The sequence below is a fragment of the Convolutriloba macropyga genome, chromosome 7, assembly GCF_964194025.1.
Source record: "Convolutriloba macropyga chromosome 7, txConMacr16.3, whole genome shotgun sequence".
NCBI classification, from domain to species: Eukaryota; Metazoa; Xenacoelomorpha; order Acoela; family Convolutidae; genus Convolutriloba; species Convolutriloba macropyga.
The window spans coordinates 18049431-18067363 of record NC_134474.1 but is presented as its reverse complement, the minus strand read 5'-3'; the positions used below and the strand labels follow the sequence as shown (position 1 = coordinate 18067363).

The following is a 17933-nucleotide window of genomic DNA, read 5'->3' as shown; positions in this document are numbered from 1 at the left end:
TTGTCTTACATATCACACCATCAAACTTACTTCCATTCCTTACTATTTCCCCAGTAACCAATCCTACATTATTCCTATGTTTTAATGTTGTTACATGTTTACTATAAGCAGTATTATTATCAGAGATACATATCACAACTATCACAAAACTTTATTCCTTCTTCTATATTGGTGTAACCACTTCGTGTATACTGCTCATCCAATTTTTGTTCTATATCCTCGTTAGTAACTTTTATTCCATCCTCATTAGCACTCTCAATAATTTTATTTCTATTATACATTCGCTCATTCTTTTTATGTTTAAGTGATTGAATGTGTCTGTTATAATTCTTTCGAGTTATCTCTTCATCACATTCTTCACATCTAATCCTATTTGTGTTAGGCTTTTGAACATAGACAAAATCATCAAATGAGTCTGAATCTGAGTCCTTATCTTTATCAGAATCTACATCTTTATCAGAATCTACATCTTTATCTTTATCCTTATCCTTATCATAACCTAAATCTTTATTGTTGTAACCACTTCGTGGATCTAAATCTGGATAATATTTTGCTTCTGCCTTTCGCAATGACTCACGCATATCTTCTTCTCTTTGTTTTAATTTTGCATTGTGTTTATCATATGTTTCTTTTATTTCTTCATTTATTTGATTAAACCTTCTGATTGATTCTAAAGATTTTTCTAATTCTATCTTTTGTCTTTCCTTATCAGTGAAACTGCTTCGCAGATCAATGAAACGGCTTCGCAGATCTACTGGTTTATTTTTATTTTTTAACATTTGGACCGCCATACTAGAAGCACTAGATTGGACTTGTCCATGGGATTGAGCTTGTCCATGGGATTGAGCTTGTCCATGAGATTGGACTTGTCCACTTCCAAATTGAGCTCGCTCACTTCCAGATTGGACTTGTCCATAAGATTGAGCTTGTTCACTCGTGGAATGAATGTAACCGGTATAATCTTGTTGATTCATTTTTATATGCAAAATTTTGAAATAATATTATATATAGCTTTTCAATACTATAAAAATGATTAATACCAAATGCGATAAATGTAAAAATAAAGCTTGGTGTTGGAGTTGTGATGATTGTCAAAGTAAACCATTCCAATGTTTTATATGTAATAAGATTATAACATATAGAGACAGACATAATCATTTGCAAGTGCACTTTAGAAATCCCAATCAATATTTAGTATGCAGAATGTGTAAAGTAAATAAACATATCTCTCAGTATAGATTTAAACACTTCTATTGTAGGTTATGCATATATCTCCATAGATATAGGTTTCATCATACAAAAGAAAGATTCTTAGAACATGCAAAGAAATATAATGTCCACGAAGTGGTTTCACCAATCAGCGAAGCTGGTTTCCAGATCCACAAAGTTGTTTCACCAATCAGCGAGGCTGGTTCCCAGATTGAAATAAAAGCTAAAACTAATTATAATGAGTTTTTCACCCCAAATAAAATGTTGCTGATGTTTCCGCTTTTTATTATGTTGATACTTATTATTATAATTGTTTATTGCATTTATGATAAATATTCTGATTTAAGGAAGAGATTCAAAGGATATAGGAATATTGTACCCGAACCATTTGAAACTAAAAAACATAACTTTATTATTTATGGTCCATCTAATTCTGGTAAAACAACTTTTATAAAAGATTATTGTGGTTTGTATGAGACTGTTAATGTATTCTGTATTGATGGTAGTGAGTGGAAAGGTTATAATGTATATGGCATTGATGACTTAAATTTATTAGATAATTTGGATAGTTTTGCTAATAGTCTTATTATATTTCATGATATGGGAGAAAACGTTAGATTACCAGCTATAGACTCATTGTATTCTAAAGGTAGACATCACAATATTAATATAATATGTGTAGGTCATACTGTAACAGATTTAAATACAAAAGCAAGAGATAATACCCCATCTATATATATTACTTTAAATAGTTCACAACAATTCTTTGAAAGAGTACAAGAGAAGTTTAAAATTGGTTCTAATCTATATAGATTTAAACATTACAACTATGGTGTAATAAATTATAATACTATTAGTGACTATTATATTGTATTAGATAAAGATAAAAATGTTGTTTATGATTCTAGGATAGGTGATCTTGATATTGAGAAGTATGTTGATTATACAGAGTTTAAGGAAAAGGAATATAATATACTAAGTAGTTATTTAACAGATAGAATGATAGAACCAACACATATTAAACCAAAAGAGTTAATGTTCTATTTTGAAGAATATTTAGAGTTTAAGGGAATAAATAAATCAATTAATTTATATAAAATATATACAAATATAAAAAATGTACTTAGTGAGATACATAGTGGCTATTCTGCTATTGCTGGCATAGTTACTATGGTTGGATTTGGTTATTCTTACTTTCAAAAACTTGGTAATAATAATAATGATAATAATTTTAATGGTATAGATATTATGAATATAGATAAAGCAAAAATTAAATTAAAATATGGTAAGAATATGACAATAGGTTATGGTTTGATTGATAAAAGCAATTATAATCTCAATCATCCATTCAATATAGTATGTGTGTTAGCTAGTTGCCTTGTAAGTATTTATGCAACTCATAATCATATTAATTCTATATCTAAAAATGAGAGTGATATGTAGAGAATGTAATATTGAAATTGATACTAGTATGGTTATCCAGAACATGAACTAATGGATCATTATAATACTTTTCATAAAAATTTAATGGTAAGATGCACGAAATGTATGCAAAGAATATATAGTGGTTATCATTTTAAGGATAGATGTATAGATAATCGTACAGGCCTTATATCACCAGTAGATAGTTATGATGACTATATCAATATTTATGATAATGATAGTAATGATAATATTGATATCAATAAAGATGATAAAGATGATTTAAATAAGGTTTTAAATGATCTGAAAGACAATATTAAAGAAGATTTAAAAGAATATATTAGGACCAATTTAAAACAAGAGATCATTGATGAATTAAAACTAGAGATTAAAAATGAAAAAAAAAAGAAGTTAAAAATGAAATAGAAGGAGGTGCTATAAATAATTTAAAGACTGATGTTAATATTAAGAATCCATCTAAGCAAATTAACTCAACTAGGACTTGTTGTTTTTGCAAAACTGAAAAGAATAGAGATTGTTTTTATAAGACTGGAGGTTTATGTAAAGAGTGTTCCTCTGAAAAGGTTCAATGTCAATTGTGTAACATTTTTCTAAATAGCTCTTCCCTTAGAAAACATATGAAGAGACCACATATAAATTAGAAAGATAATTTAGTGCAGAATTACTAAGATTCTAATTTAATCCATAATTCTAGTTATCCTTGTTATTCTGTGTTATTCTGTGTAATTTTGTAATTAACAAACTAAAAGGTATAATTGAGAGAACTATCTGATAAATATATGGCTTATAAATAATTTTTCATTAAAAATTATCTTTCTAATTTATATGTGGTCTCTTCATATGTTTTCTAAGGGAAGACCTATTTAGAAAAATGTTAAACAATTGACATTTAACCTTTTCAGAGGAACACTCTTTACATAAACCTCCAGTCTTATAAAAACAATCTCTATTCTTTTCAATTTTGCAAAAACAACAAGTCCTAGTTGATTTAATTTGCTTAGATGGATTCTTAATATTAACATCAGTCTTTAAATTATTGATAGCACCTCCTTCTATTTCATTTTTAACTTCTTTTTTTTTTATTTCATTTTTAATCTCTAGTTTTAATTCATTAATGATCTCTTGTTTTAAATTGGTCCTAATATATTCTTTTAAATCTTCTTTAATATTGTCTTTCAGATCATTTAAAACCTTATTTAAATCATCTTTATCATCTTTTTTGATATCAATATTATCATTACTATCATTATCATAAATATTGATATAGTCAATATACCTATGTACTGATGATATAAAGCCTGTACGATTATCTATACATCTATCCTTAAAATGATAACCACTATATTTTCTTTGCATATATTTCGTGCATCTTACCATTAAATTTTTATGAAAAATATTATAATGATCCATTAGTTCATGTTCTGGATAACCACTACTAGTATCAATTTCATTATTACATTCTCTACATATTACATATTACTCTTATTTTTAGATATAGAATTAATATGATTATGAGTTGCATAAATACTTACAAGGCAACTAGCTAACACACATACTATATTGAATGGATGATTAAGATTATAATTGCTTTTATCAATCAAACCATAACCTATTGTCATATTCATACAATTTTTTAATTTAATTTTTGCTTTATCTATATTCATAATATCTACACCATTAAAATTATCGTCATTATTATTATTACCAAGTTTTTGAAAGTAAGAATAACCAAATCCAACCATAGTAACTATGCCGGCAATAGCATAATAGCCACTATGTATCTCACTAAGTATATTTTTTATATTTGTTTATATTTTATATAAATTAATTGATTTATGTATTCCCTTAAACTCTAAATATTCTTCAAAATAGAACATTAACTCTTTTGGTTTAATATGTGTTGGTTCTATCATTCTATCTGTTAAATAACTACTTAGTATATTATATTCCTTTTCCTTAAACTCTGTATAATCAACATACTTCTCAATATCAAGATCACCTATCCTACAAAAATATACGACATTTTTATCTTTGTCTAATGCAATATAATAGTCACTAATAGTATTATAATTTATTACACCATAGTTATAATGTTTAAATCTATATAGATTAGAATCAATTTTAAACTTCTCTTGTACTCTTTCAAAGAATTGTTGTGAACTATTTAAAGTAATATATATATAGATGGGGTATTATCTCTTGCTTTTGTATTTAAATCTGTTACAGTATGACCTACACATATTATATTAATATTGTGATGTCTACCTTTAGCATACAATGAGTCTATAGCTGGTAATCTAACGTTTTCTCCCATATCATCAAATATAATAAGACTATTAGCAAAACTATCCAAACTATCTAATAAATTTTAATCATCAATGCCATATACATTATATCCTTTCCACTCACTACCATCAATACAGAATACATTAACAGTCTCATACAAACCACAATGATCTTTTATAAAAGTTGTTTTACCAGAATTAGATGGACCATAAATAATAAAGTTATGTTTTTTAGTTTCAAATGGTTCGGGTACAATATTCCTATATCCTTTGAATCTCTTCCTTAAATAAGAATATTTATCATAAATCCAATAAACAATTATAAAAATAAGTATCAACATAATAAAAAGCGGAAACATCAGCAACATTTTATTTGGGGTGAAAAACTCATTATTATTAGTTATAGCTTTACTTCAATCTGGGAACCAGCTTCGCTGATTGGTGAAACCACTTTGTGGATCTGGAAACCAGCTTCGCTGATTGGTGAAACCACTTCGTGGATATTATATTTCTTTGCATGTTCTAAGAATCTTTCTTTTGTATGATGAAACCTATATCTATGGAGTTATTTGCATAACCTACAATAGAAGTGTTTAAATCTATACTGAGAGATGTGTTTTACTTTACACATTCTGCATACTAATTATTGATTGGGATTATTAAAGTGCACTTGCAAATGATTATGTCTGTCTCTATATGTTATAATCTTATTACATAAAAAACATTGGAATGGTTTACTTTGACACTCAGCACAACTCCAACACCAAGCTTTATTTTTACATTTATCGCATTTGGTTTTAATCATTTTTATAGTTTTGAAAAGCTATATATAATATTATTTCAAAATTTTGCATATAAAAATGAATCAACAAGATTATACCGGTTACATTCATTCCACGAGTGAACAAGCTCAATCTTATGGACAAGTCCAATCTGGAAGTGAGCGAGCTCAATATGGAAGTGGACAAGTCCAATCTCATGGACAAGTTCAATCCCATGGACAAGCTCAATCCCATGGTCAAGTCCAATCTAGTTCTTCTAGTATGGCGGTCCAAATGTTAAAAAATAAAAATAAACCAGTAGATCTGCGAAGCCGTTTCACTGATCTGCGAAGCAGTTTCACTGATAAGGAAAGACAAAAGATAGAATTAGAAAAATCTTTAGAATCAATCAGAAGGTTTAATCAAATAAATGAAGAAATAAAAGAAACATATGATAAACACAATGCCAAATGAAAACAAAGAGAAGAAGATATGCGTTAGTCATTGCGAAAGGCAGAAGCAAAATATTAACCAGATTTAGATCCACGAAGTGGTTACACCAATAAGGATTTAGGTTATGATAAGGATAAGGATAAAGATAAAGATGTAGATTCTGATAAAGACGTAGATTCTGATAAAGATAAGGACTCAGATTTAGACTCATTTGATGATTCTGCCTATGTTCAAAAGCCTAAAACAAATAGGATTAGATGTGAAGAATGTGATGAAGAGATGACTCGAAAGAATTATAACAGACACATTCAATCACTTAAACATAAAAAGAATGAGCGAATGTATAATAGAAATAGAATTATTGAGAGTGCTAATGAGGGTGGGATAAAAGTTACTAACGAGGATATAGAACAAAAATTGGATGAGCTGTATACACGAAGTGGTTAAACCAATATAGAAGAAGGAATAAAGTTTTGTGATAGTTGTGATATGTATCTTGATAATAATACTGCTTATAATAAACATGTAACAACATTAAAACATAGGAATAATGTAAGATTGGTTACTGGGGAAATAGTAAGGAATGGAAGTAAGTTTGATTGTGTGATATGTCAGACAAATCTGAGTCAATATAGTGTTGACCAACATATAAAAACAAAGATGCATCTAGATAATGTAGAGGGAAAGGATAAGGATAAGGATAAGGATATAGATAAGAATATAACTGAAGGATATTGCAATATATGTAATAATAGATATAACAATAAAAATGAACACAATGAATCAGAAGAACATAAAGAAAATGTTAAACAGAAAAAACTTGTTGATGGGAAGTGGCGAGATAAAGTTAATGAGTTAGGATTAGATCATAACATGAAGCATTATCAAATAATAATAACTATTAGTAATTATGAAGATCCTAAATTCTTGAATATACTGGAGTCATTGCATAACATACATCCCCATATTAAGTTTAACATCTTTGATGTAGTTAGGTATACAAAACCTACAGATGATAAGTTAGAAGAAAACGAGTTCACCTTTAGGTTAATGACTAGGCAATATAATGGTGCACATGACTAGGATTTATTGAATGGGGAACTAGAGACAAGAATGCAGGAACAAGAAATGAATCAATCTGGATGGAGCATGCAACGGTTTGTTAAAAGGACAATGTATATTCATAGGTTTTATCCAAGTGGATGTGATACTGAGTTACCCACCACATCTAGATATATACTTAATATACATAATACTGATAACAAGTATTTGCTATGGTGTCTAATTGCTTATCTACATTCTGCGCCACATAATCCTAGTAAAGTTAGCAATTATAATAAACCAGAATATATTAATGAGATAAAATTACCAATAGGAGTTACACCCCCATATGATTATTATCACTTAAAGAAAATACAAGAACTAAATAAAGATAAAATATTATTTATTGTGTTTAATCTAAATAAAAATAAAACTATTAATCCTGTATTAATTAATCATAATGATACTAAAGGGTGTAATATATTATACTGGGATAATCATTACTTCCTATGTAAAGAGGTATCATTCTTATTAAGAAAATCATCTAAACATATATGTTATACATGTCTAAAATGTTATGTATCTTTTAGAACAGAAGATGCATTACATAAACATTTAGAATTATGTAATACACAGAAACATGTAGGAAGAAGAACATTCCATAAAGATGATTACCTAAAGTTTGATAAGTTCCATTATAAAAACAGAGTACCATTTGCTATGTATTATGATTTTCAATGCATAATAAAAGATGGTAAACACATTCCTATTGCTTGTGGTTTACATATAAAAAGTGACTATCCTGATATATTAGAAGATAAGTATGAATGTAACTGTGGTGATAAAGTAGTTGATTGGTTTGTAGAAAGAGTAGATTATTATGATAAATTATTTAAAGATATATTTAGTATAAATATTCCATTGAAAGAAGAGACTATTACTCCGTTATATAGTAGATGTTATTATTGTAATGAGAACTTGGGTGAAGACATCGTTAGAGATCATGATCATCTAAAAGGTAAATTCAGAGGTTATGCCGACAACAAATGTAACCTCCAAGCTAAGAATAATTTTGTACCAATGTATGCATTTAATTCTTCTAATTATGATAATCATCTATTTATAACTAAACTAGAAAAGAAGGTTAGACTAAAAGTATTAACTAAAACTGATGAGAATTATATTAGTATTGATATGGGTTATGCTAAAGCATTAGATATGTTTAGGTTCTTCCATCCACTTAGCTTAGATGCTATAAGTAAAACATTGAGTAATGAAGAATGTATAACATTAAATAAATGTGGCTTAGAAAGAAGTAAAGGTATATTCCCATATGAATGGTTTGATAGTATAGATAAACTACATGAAACAACTTTACCACCCAAGGAAGCTTTCTATTCTAAGTTGAAACAAAGTGCTATTACAGATAAAGAATATAAGCAAGCAATTGATTGTTGGAAAGATACTAAATGTGAGACAATGAAGGATTATATAATGTTGTATCTTAAATTAGATGTATTGTTATCAGTTGATGTATTTGAGAATTTAGAGCTATATGTTTAGAATATTATGAAATAGATCCATGTTACACATATTCTACTCCTGGGTTAACCTGGTTGTGTGGGTTGAAATATACTAATCTTAGACTTAAGTATTATAAAGAAAATACAGTTAATATTTATGATACAATACAACATGGTATTAGAGGTGGGTTAGCTTCAGTATTAGGTGATTGTCATGTAAAATTTAAAAATATAGGAAATAGATCCTGAGTATACACGGAAAGAGAATTGTTTAAAGTATTTAGACTTCAACTCATTGTATGCTTCTGCTATGATTCAAGCTTTACCTACTGGCGAGATCAAAGTATGTGACACTCTCGATCCAGAAACAGGCTTAGCAGATACAGTATATACCAGATCTAGCTCTAATACTGGATATATCTATACCATTGATATAAAGTATAATGATGAGTTGAAACAGAAAACAAAGAAATATCCATTCTTTCCTGAAAAGACAAAAGCTAACATTAATCAGTTTACAGACTATCAAAATGAAAATAAAAAGAAAGGATATAAACCCAATGAGAAGTTAATGTTGAAGTTAACGGATAAAAACGACTATGTAATTGATGGTGAGATGTCAGATTGGTATTTAGCTAGTGGTTTGAAGTTGGAAGATATTAAAATTAAGCAAAAATTATAGTATAGTAAGAGTGAGTGGTTAAAGCCTTATATTGAGTTTAATATTCAGAAAAAAAAGGTAAAGCTAAATGTGATAAATTTGGGGATGTATTCTTTAAGTTAATGAATAATGCCTTCTATGGAAAAACAATAGAGAATGTATTTAATAGACAAGATGTAGAGTTAGTTAAAGATGTAGATAGATATATTAAATTAGTAGAAAATATTGGTTTCAAATATTCTGTAGAGTTTGATGATGATTTAGTAGCCGTACATAAAACGAGAGGTAATGTTAAATTAGATAAGTTTAATTATATTGGATTTGTTATATTAGAAAAAGCTAAACTATTCATGTATAAAGCTATATATGATTACTTTGAGAAAGAGTTAGATTGTAGTTATCATTACACAGATACAGATAGTATATTTATAAACATAAATATTCCATTAGATAGTACTATAGAAAAGGAAATGGATAAGATAAAAGATATTTTACATAATAATGAGTTAAGTAAGATGAAGGATGAATTACCTAATGATACTATTATAGAAGCATGTTTCCTTAAAGCTAAAGCATATTGTTACAATACTGTTAAAAGAGAAGAAGGGAAAAAGTTAAAAGGTATAACTAAAGCTACTATTAAAAAACAGATTAAATTGGAAGATTTTAAAAATGCTATATATGAGGGTAAAACTAAATATGTAACTAATTATACTATTGATAGTAATAAAAATCATTTAGAAACTAAAGAACAATATAAAATAGCTATAGATCCATTTGATGATAAAGGTATTAGAGATAGTAATGGTGAATTTAGGTTTTACCAGTGAAGCTGCTTCGCAGATAATTAATTTTTATAAAACAATAGCAATAAAATTTATAAAAGAGTTAAGCTGGTTTTTTATTCAAGTTATCCACGAAGTGGTTACAACATTTTTCGCAAGTTGGTTTTACGTGCTTGTTACTCGGTCTCACTAGTTATGCTGAAAAACACTAATCACTGTGTTTCAAACGATCTCAGTGTTTTTGACTGTATACCCATCACAGTGTGTCCCATATACAGTCTCACAGCAGGGATCATCCTTTTTAAGAACTGTGAATTTGGTTTTTTTTATCTCTCTTAGTTTTATAGTATTTCATCAGAGTCGGGGGACGTTCACTGGAGTCAGTGAGGAAGGAACCCCAAACCTTCCGTTTGCTAAGGCAACTTAACTAGACTCGATGATTTAACCACTACACCAAGTGAGACAGAAAGTTTTAGTTTTAGATTGATTAAATATTGATTTGGGGATATATGAAAATTTTTATTATTTTAATATTTCTTTCAATTTTTGTTCAAGTTTTTTTGCAAGTTGGTTTTACGTGCTTTTTACACGGTCTCACTAGTTTTATACTAGTATCTGGGATACGTTCACTGGAGTCAGTGAGGATAGAACCCGAACTATCTGTCTGATAATGGTTAATTACCAGCTTAACTCTGTACTCTGTACTAGTGGCTTGCACTAAGTGAGACAAGAAATGATAGATTTAAAATATAAAAGAAGTGAATATAGAGTAGTGGATATATAAAGGGAATTAGAGTAATGTGTATATGGGTACCGTATCGCGGCTCTATGTTGCGGAGGTACCCATATACACATTACTGCTGAGGAATTGGTACTTATCTTTCAGAGCTGCTCAATCCAGATTTTTTGTCACTTTACTTCACTTAGTGCCACGCACCAATAGAGAAGGTTTTTGTTTGACTCACAGCATTTTTCATGCAAAGTCTAGCTGAAGACTGGTTTTCTATAACATTTTCGTGAAAAAATTAGAAGTTTGAAAATTTGTCCGATCTTAAAAAAATAAGCAAAAAAAAACACTTTTCTCATAGTTTTTAGAAAAAAAAATAATTTTTTGCAAGGCCTGAAGTCGGTCTTTTTGTGATAAAATTTGTAATGATGCAGAATTTTGACACTGAGCTGGGCCTGGCTTTGTTCATTCTCAGATTTTCTCACTCCGTTATAGTTGCGTTCTCTTTTCCATGTTGACTCAATGTGCATCACCAATTTCACAAAATGAAAACAGCGGCCGATCAGAGTTTCAGTTTTTCAAATGACTTTTTTCGCGTTAAAACTTTTGAAAAAACTTTTTAAGATTCAATTTAAAATTTGCTTTTTGTTAGTAGAAAGAGAACAGCTCTCAATTGATTTTGCAGTTTCTGAGTTTTGGGGCGGTTCTCCATTCTTTGTCAGATATGTTCGTAAACGTAGATTTTTTTCTTGCATAACAATTTCGCAACACATCTAACCGACGAATCTTTAGAAATTAACGAGTTGTCAGCTTTTGTTAATTTCAGTTCGAATGGACGTCAAGGCCTGAAAGAAAAGTTTTATATATTTGTTCTGCAAATAACTTTTATTGATCTTTTATTTTATCTCGTGTGTCTACTACTTCATCAGTCGATGGATACCAAATTATAAATTTTCGTTTGGCAATTTTTCCAATATTTGTTAAAGTTTAACTTTCTTCACAACTGATAATTGTTTCCTCCTGTTGAAATCTTTTGTAAATTTTATTAAATCGCAATCGGAGTAGTTTAGAAATGCTTAGATCGTTTTTTTTTACAAATGGAGAACTACGGTACTAAGGATTATTCATTTTCAAATACCCAACAATCCACTCTAAAAGTGTTGTGTGATAATTTAGTGGAGCATTTAAAATTGGGGAGACCACCTGAGAAGTTGGATGATTGTTGAAATCTCGTATGAGTCTCTTAAAAATCCTCAGATCATTTAATCTACATTATTTTTCATATAATTATGTCAAAAAGATCGTGTATTTATACACGAGACATTTTAAGTGTACAAAAGGGAACACTGAGTATCCAATAAGATTTATCCAAATTATATACACAAATGAAAGCGGTGTATGTATGTTTGAACTAAATTTCTATTTTTATCATTTATTTTGGTGTTATTGGTTAAGTGCCTATGATCAGACTTTCGTGCGTTCAAAGTTGCCTATGTCCAGACTATCGTGCGTTCAACGATACCTATGTCCTGACTTTCATTGGTGTTTCCAGACCCTGTAATTTTGAACACACGACACCCCCTTTTGCGTTCATTTCGGTCTGGACATATCGACTTTCGGTTAGCCACCTCAACCTGGGTGTTAAATCGAGAAAGCACAAAACTCACCAAAGCGGTAGTTTATATATTGGATCCCGGATGTTAATATCCCAGATGTTAATATGATTTTTTGTTGTTTGAAGATACGGATGCTGATCGAACCCCCAACATAATAGCAAATGCGGACATGGGAGGGGAAATGCTGGATGCACTTGGAGTAGGAAAACACAGTGAAGTCGTTGCTTACTTGTACGATAAAACAGGACAGCCCGTATACTTCAGTATCCTCAATGTAAGCACTTTTTGTTCTAAATACTTGCAATTATTGCCTAAATTAGTTTTGATTAAGGCATGGCTAAAGAACACTTGGGATGAAAACCTTGACTATTATCAGTACCCAGGCCTAGGCTTCGACTTATGAAAAGACTTTAAAAGTCTAGCAGGGGGCCAATATTGACTATAATTACACGGTCGAGCATCCTAGTTAAAGTCGAGTTAATATCTATTGATGGGTCGAGCTTAAGTCTTTTCATAACGAAGAAAGTCAAGCTAACGTCTTTTCATGGGTCCACCATTAGTCATTTCATAACCAACAAAGTCCAGTAAATGTTTTTTCATGGGTCCAACATTAGTCTTTTCATAAGTCTGTTTTTTTTTCAAAATCCCAAAATTTTTCATTTTTTCTGCTTCTGTACATACAAAAGCAGAGCCGGAGCAAAACTAAATAGCTTTGCACCAGAGCAGTCCAACTTACGAAACAGTTGGAAAACTGCCAAAGCCTTAAGATCTTCGTCAGATCTTAAGATAATGAGTTACGGCAACTCCAGTATATTACCACATTACTTGATTCAATGAAACCAGCTAGCTTAAGTGTACTGGTCCTAGTCCCATTAGCCATGAAAAATTTTCGGCGTTATTCAGTTTGTTTCCCCTTCCACAAAAATGAACTATCTTTTTTAATAGTGCAGGTTTTTGTATTCCTCTTCAGTACAAAATAATGCAGGTTTTTGAGGGATAAGTGGTTCTTCTGAATAGTAAAAACTGAAGGAGTATACACGTTATATGACTACGTTATTTGCAATATTGGACAAACAATTTCAATGGCAAAGAAGCAGACTTATGAAAAGACCATTGATGGACTCATGAAAAGACTTTATCTCGATTTTGTTTGCAAACATTGTGTCGAGCTAAAGTCCAGCCCAAATATTGGGTCGAGCTAAAGTCTTTTCTAAAATTTTGGGTTCATCTAAAGCCTTTTGCAAAAAATCGGAGTTCAGCTAAAGTCCAGATTGTCTTAAAGTCCTGCTAAAATCTTTTCATAGCTCAAATAAGTCGAGTATGTTCTTTTCATAGTACATTTGGGTCGAGCATTGTCTTTTCATAAGTCTGTACCTAGACCTAACTATTCCACCAATGGTGAAAAACTTAGATACTTAGCGCAAAAAAGTCAGCGGCAGCTTGTATTAGAAATTTAAAGTCCTATGATAAAACCAATCTAACTCAGATTTACTTGAAGGTAAACTTTGAACTTCCTAATTCTTTATTATTCAAACTCAGTAGCTCTGAACTTCATATTTTTGTAAATAAAAAATTTTACATAGAATTTGCACTGTGCTCGACATGGTAACTTATATACGTCAATGAAATGCGTTTTTCTAACCTGCTTCTAACGTTTTGATGAACTGTCAATTGTAAGTGATGAGTTTGTAAGCAATTTATTGTAAAATTATAGAAAAAATTTCACCGTCTTCAATGTGACTATTTTAGTCGATATAAGAGAAAAATCGAGCAACGCGAACCTCGCATCAGTTTCACACCTTTGTGAAGATTGTTTTCCATATTCATGAATTGTTGTTATATCATTGTTTTTTCTACAGTTTACCAAAATAAGTTTTAAAAAATAAAACACAGATTCAAAAATATACTAAAGTAAAAATTGGTTAAACTGGTTAAATAAAAGAGGTGATTTTTAGTACAAGAGACTAATTCCTGCACAATCAAGTGATTTGAGCTCTTTTGCAGCGACGTATTTCTGCAACATTCTGGCGTGTTTCTCAGTAAATACGGCTTTGTTGAATATTTTATGTTAACATCCCACACACCACAATGACAGACCTCGAAGGATTTTGGTTGCTTTTCCCTCGCGGAATTGGGCTAGGTTCAAAATCACTGGCTTAGCTCGTGAATGTATTTCAATTATCAAATTAGGCCGAAATGTTACAGATGATTTTTTTCCAGATCTTTTTATGTATGCCAGTCTAACTTGTCGAAAGATATTACAAAGCAAAGGCAACGGTATATGCCTCAGACAGTTTGTGTTATAGGTCTCAGTTTAAAGTTGTGGGGCTGAAAGATTTAATTACAAAAGTTCAAATTATTAAATACATGATTATTTGAAATTATATAAGTTATGAATAATTTATGAGTTCGTATGAATAAATACATGACTAAATGAATTGAAGTAGATTATATGAAGTAGTTTAGTTCCTGCAGAAGCAAGTGGTCTGAGCTCTCTTGCAGAGACAAATTTCAGCGAAATTTCAATATTTTCTGCCTTGAAAATTTGCTTTAGAAGTATTACAGTAAATGATATAAAGGAAGATTTTCTGACCTTTTTGATTTCATTTGAAAAACCGTTTTCTGCTGCTGAACTCAATTATCTTGGTTCACACTAATTATATTTTGTCCAAATTTGCTTAGAATAATGTACCAGTTAACCTCGGCTGAGTTTGAGCTTATATATGGCGGATCACGAGTCCACGTCAATAGAGAGGTGTTTACTAATTTTCCTATTGGTCGGAAAAATTGTGAGATCAAACTCTGCGTTTTCCCAAGGAATTCATACTGGATCTACATAAGAATTTTAAATTTATTCAAAACTGAAATCATCATTTATTGATTTCCCAACCGTTCAAAGTCTTTTTTTCTCTTGACAAGAAACTGCTGCAATTTTTTTCTAGGATCTTTAATGGGACTCTATTATAGTTTCTTTGAAGCAATCTGTCTCGTCTAGGTTGAAATTGGGGGTGAATTCTGCAGTGCAACTGTCAGATGCAATCATCAAGCAGATCAAGAAAAGTGATATCGGTCCGCCTACTAGACGAACTCGGCCCAAGTAGAGCCACGGTTTTTATTTAGAAGTGCAAAGTGTTAACACTAAAACGTAGTTTATCTACGCCTAATTGTTTAACGTGTACAATTAATGGATTCAAGTAGCGCGTATATTACAATTCTGCCGGAATTTTAATACGTTCGCTTCCAGCAGCTCCGATACTACACAAATCCGCCAATTTCTCGTAGTTCCCATGTAATAGCATAACAAACGAGAATTTAGTTAATTTAATTTGACATAATCAATTCAGGTCAAACTTTGCGATGTTATACCGTAAAATCTATCATTTGACTAGGAGAACTAACAAACTAAAAATTGAATGCTGAATGAAAAATTTTTGAGTATTTACACACAAACGGGAAAAGTTCTCTACAACTTCTTTGGCCATTTTAATTTGACTATTTTAATTGGTAAACAGTTTTTTGTAATCGTAAGTAATTTGGCTATTTTAATTGTAATTTGGCTATTTTAATTGGTAAACAGTTTGGCTATTTTAATTGGCTATTTATTTGGCTATGTAATTTGGCTATTTTAATTGTATACAGTTTTTTGTATTTTTATTTGGTTATTTTAATTGGCAAACAGTTTTTTGTAATAGTAAGTAATGAAAATAATAGCTAGTCACATCTGGTATGACTACCCAGGTTGAGGTGCAGACACAAATTGCTTTATGATCAGGCCCAATCAAGCGCACACCCGTGTGTTTCCAAACCGAAATTACAGGGTCTGGATGGAAGTTCGAGCGCACTACAGTCTGGACTGTGGTCTGGAGTTGGTCTGATCAGGGGTCAGTTTGATCTGAAAAGTCTGATCATAGGCGTATTCGAGCGCACTTGAGTCTGATCGTAGACGATTCGAGCGCAATTGGGGCTGATCAGAAATGTTTTCGAACGCAATTGGGTCTGATCAGGGACCATTTCCTGTGCCTTAATTTTTTTCATTTTTTTGTTTTTTTTTACTGAGAGTTGTTGGCTCTACCAAGAGGCACAAATACAGCAGCGTTCTGCTCAGGGAAAATCTGATCAGGGTTAAATTCCGTCTGGAAAGTCTGATCAGAAATAATTTTGGTCTGGAATGTCTGATCAGACAAAAACTTGGGTCTGGATCTCAACCTGAGTATACAACCATTATCAGCTGAAAGTTCTGCATTGCATTCTTCGCAAGGAATAGTGTGAACAGAAAATTCGTTTAAGGGGAACAAGAACAACTGCTTCCATATAGAGTATGTCATTACACACAGTTGCTATGTACATTTTGGTGCATTTAGGGATATCATATTCTACTTTTCAAAACGTCTTGTAGGTATCTTTTAATTAACCCAACCCTCATCGATCCTTTTTCCTTTAATATCAGAAACAATAAACACTTTCATTTTCCTCAAAAGGTAAGAAATACTCAAATGCAACCAGCATGAAAACCTAAGCGAAACAACCTCTTGGAACGCTCTCACACTTTTATTCAGATAATAAAACGGAATTCCCTAAAAAAATTGGTGTAAATTTAACTGCCCCTTGAACGTGTCAATAACTTCATAGCAACGGACAATAATATGTTTATTATAACACTTTAGTTGTGCTACCAATTTAAATGTTTTGCTGTGCTGCCAAAATACTAATCGATGAAAAACACAAAATTATGATATCGCATATGATCTCATAAGTTCTCACAATATTCCCACAATATCATCATATCTGAGCCATAATAAAACAAGTTCAGCAATTAAAAGTATATTTGAAAATGGGAAAATTTCATTCAAAGATATTTTGTGCAATTTAGCTGAAATCCCATGAAACAGACAAACGAATGAAACAGTGCAATGTTAGCCATTTTGAGAACTGGGACAGTAAATGAAAATTGGATTTTTTCAAATTGAGGTGGTCAATCAGATTTAGGTCTACACAAATACTAAAATAAAGATCTATCGTATCAACAATATCTTTTGATTACGATCATGAAGTTGAGCCAGTATCGCTGAGGTATTGTCAAGTGCGCTAATCTAAGTTATCTCTAAAATTGGTTTAGTCTCAGTTGATGAAAATGGAAAAAGAAGTTATCAATCTAAAATCTCAATTTTCACTGTCTTCTCTTGTCTACAATTTCTGTCATTTCTGTCTACAATTTTGGTCACTGTCCTGCCCCCACAAGCAACGCAAGGTGACAGCGAGTCAAGTAGAGTGTTTTATAACATAATTTGACTGCTGCATAACTTTGGGATTGTTTTTAACATAATCATGCAATGCAATCGTCATTTTTACGATCTTGCAAGCTAACCAACACTGGATCGACAATCATCATGGAAATTTATAACAAATAAAGACGGTTTTTACAAATTGAC

At 30.7% G+C, this 17933-nt stretch overlaps 1 protein-coding gene across 1 annotated transcript in view; it reads left to right on the top strand.

The window, feature by feature from the left end:
- Positions 1-17933, top strand: part of LOC142342964 (uncharacterized) — a 68475-nt gene that overhangs the window by 32384 nt on the left and 18158 nt on the right. Inside the window, exon 8 of the mRNA XM_075394644.1 lies at positions 12630-12778. Within this exon, the coding sequence (XP_075250759.1) occupies positions 12630-12778 (149 nt within the window). The remainder of the gene's footprint in view (positions 1-12629; positions 12779-17933) is intronic.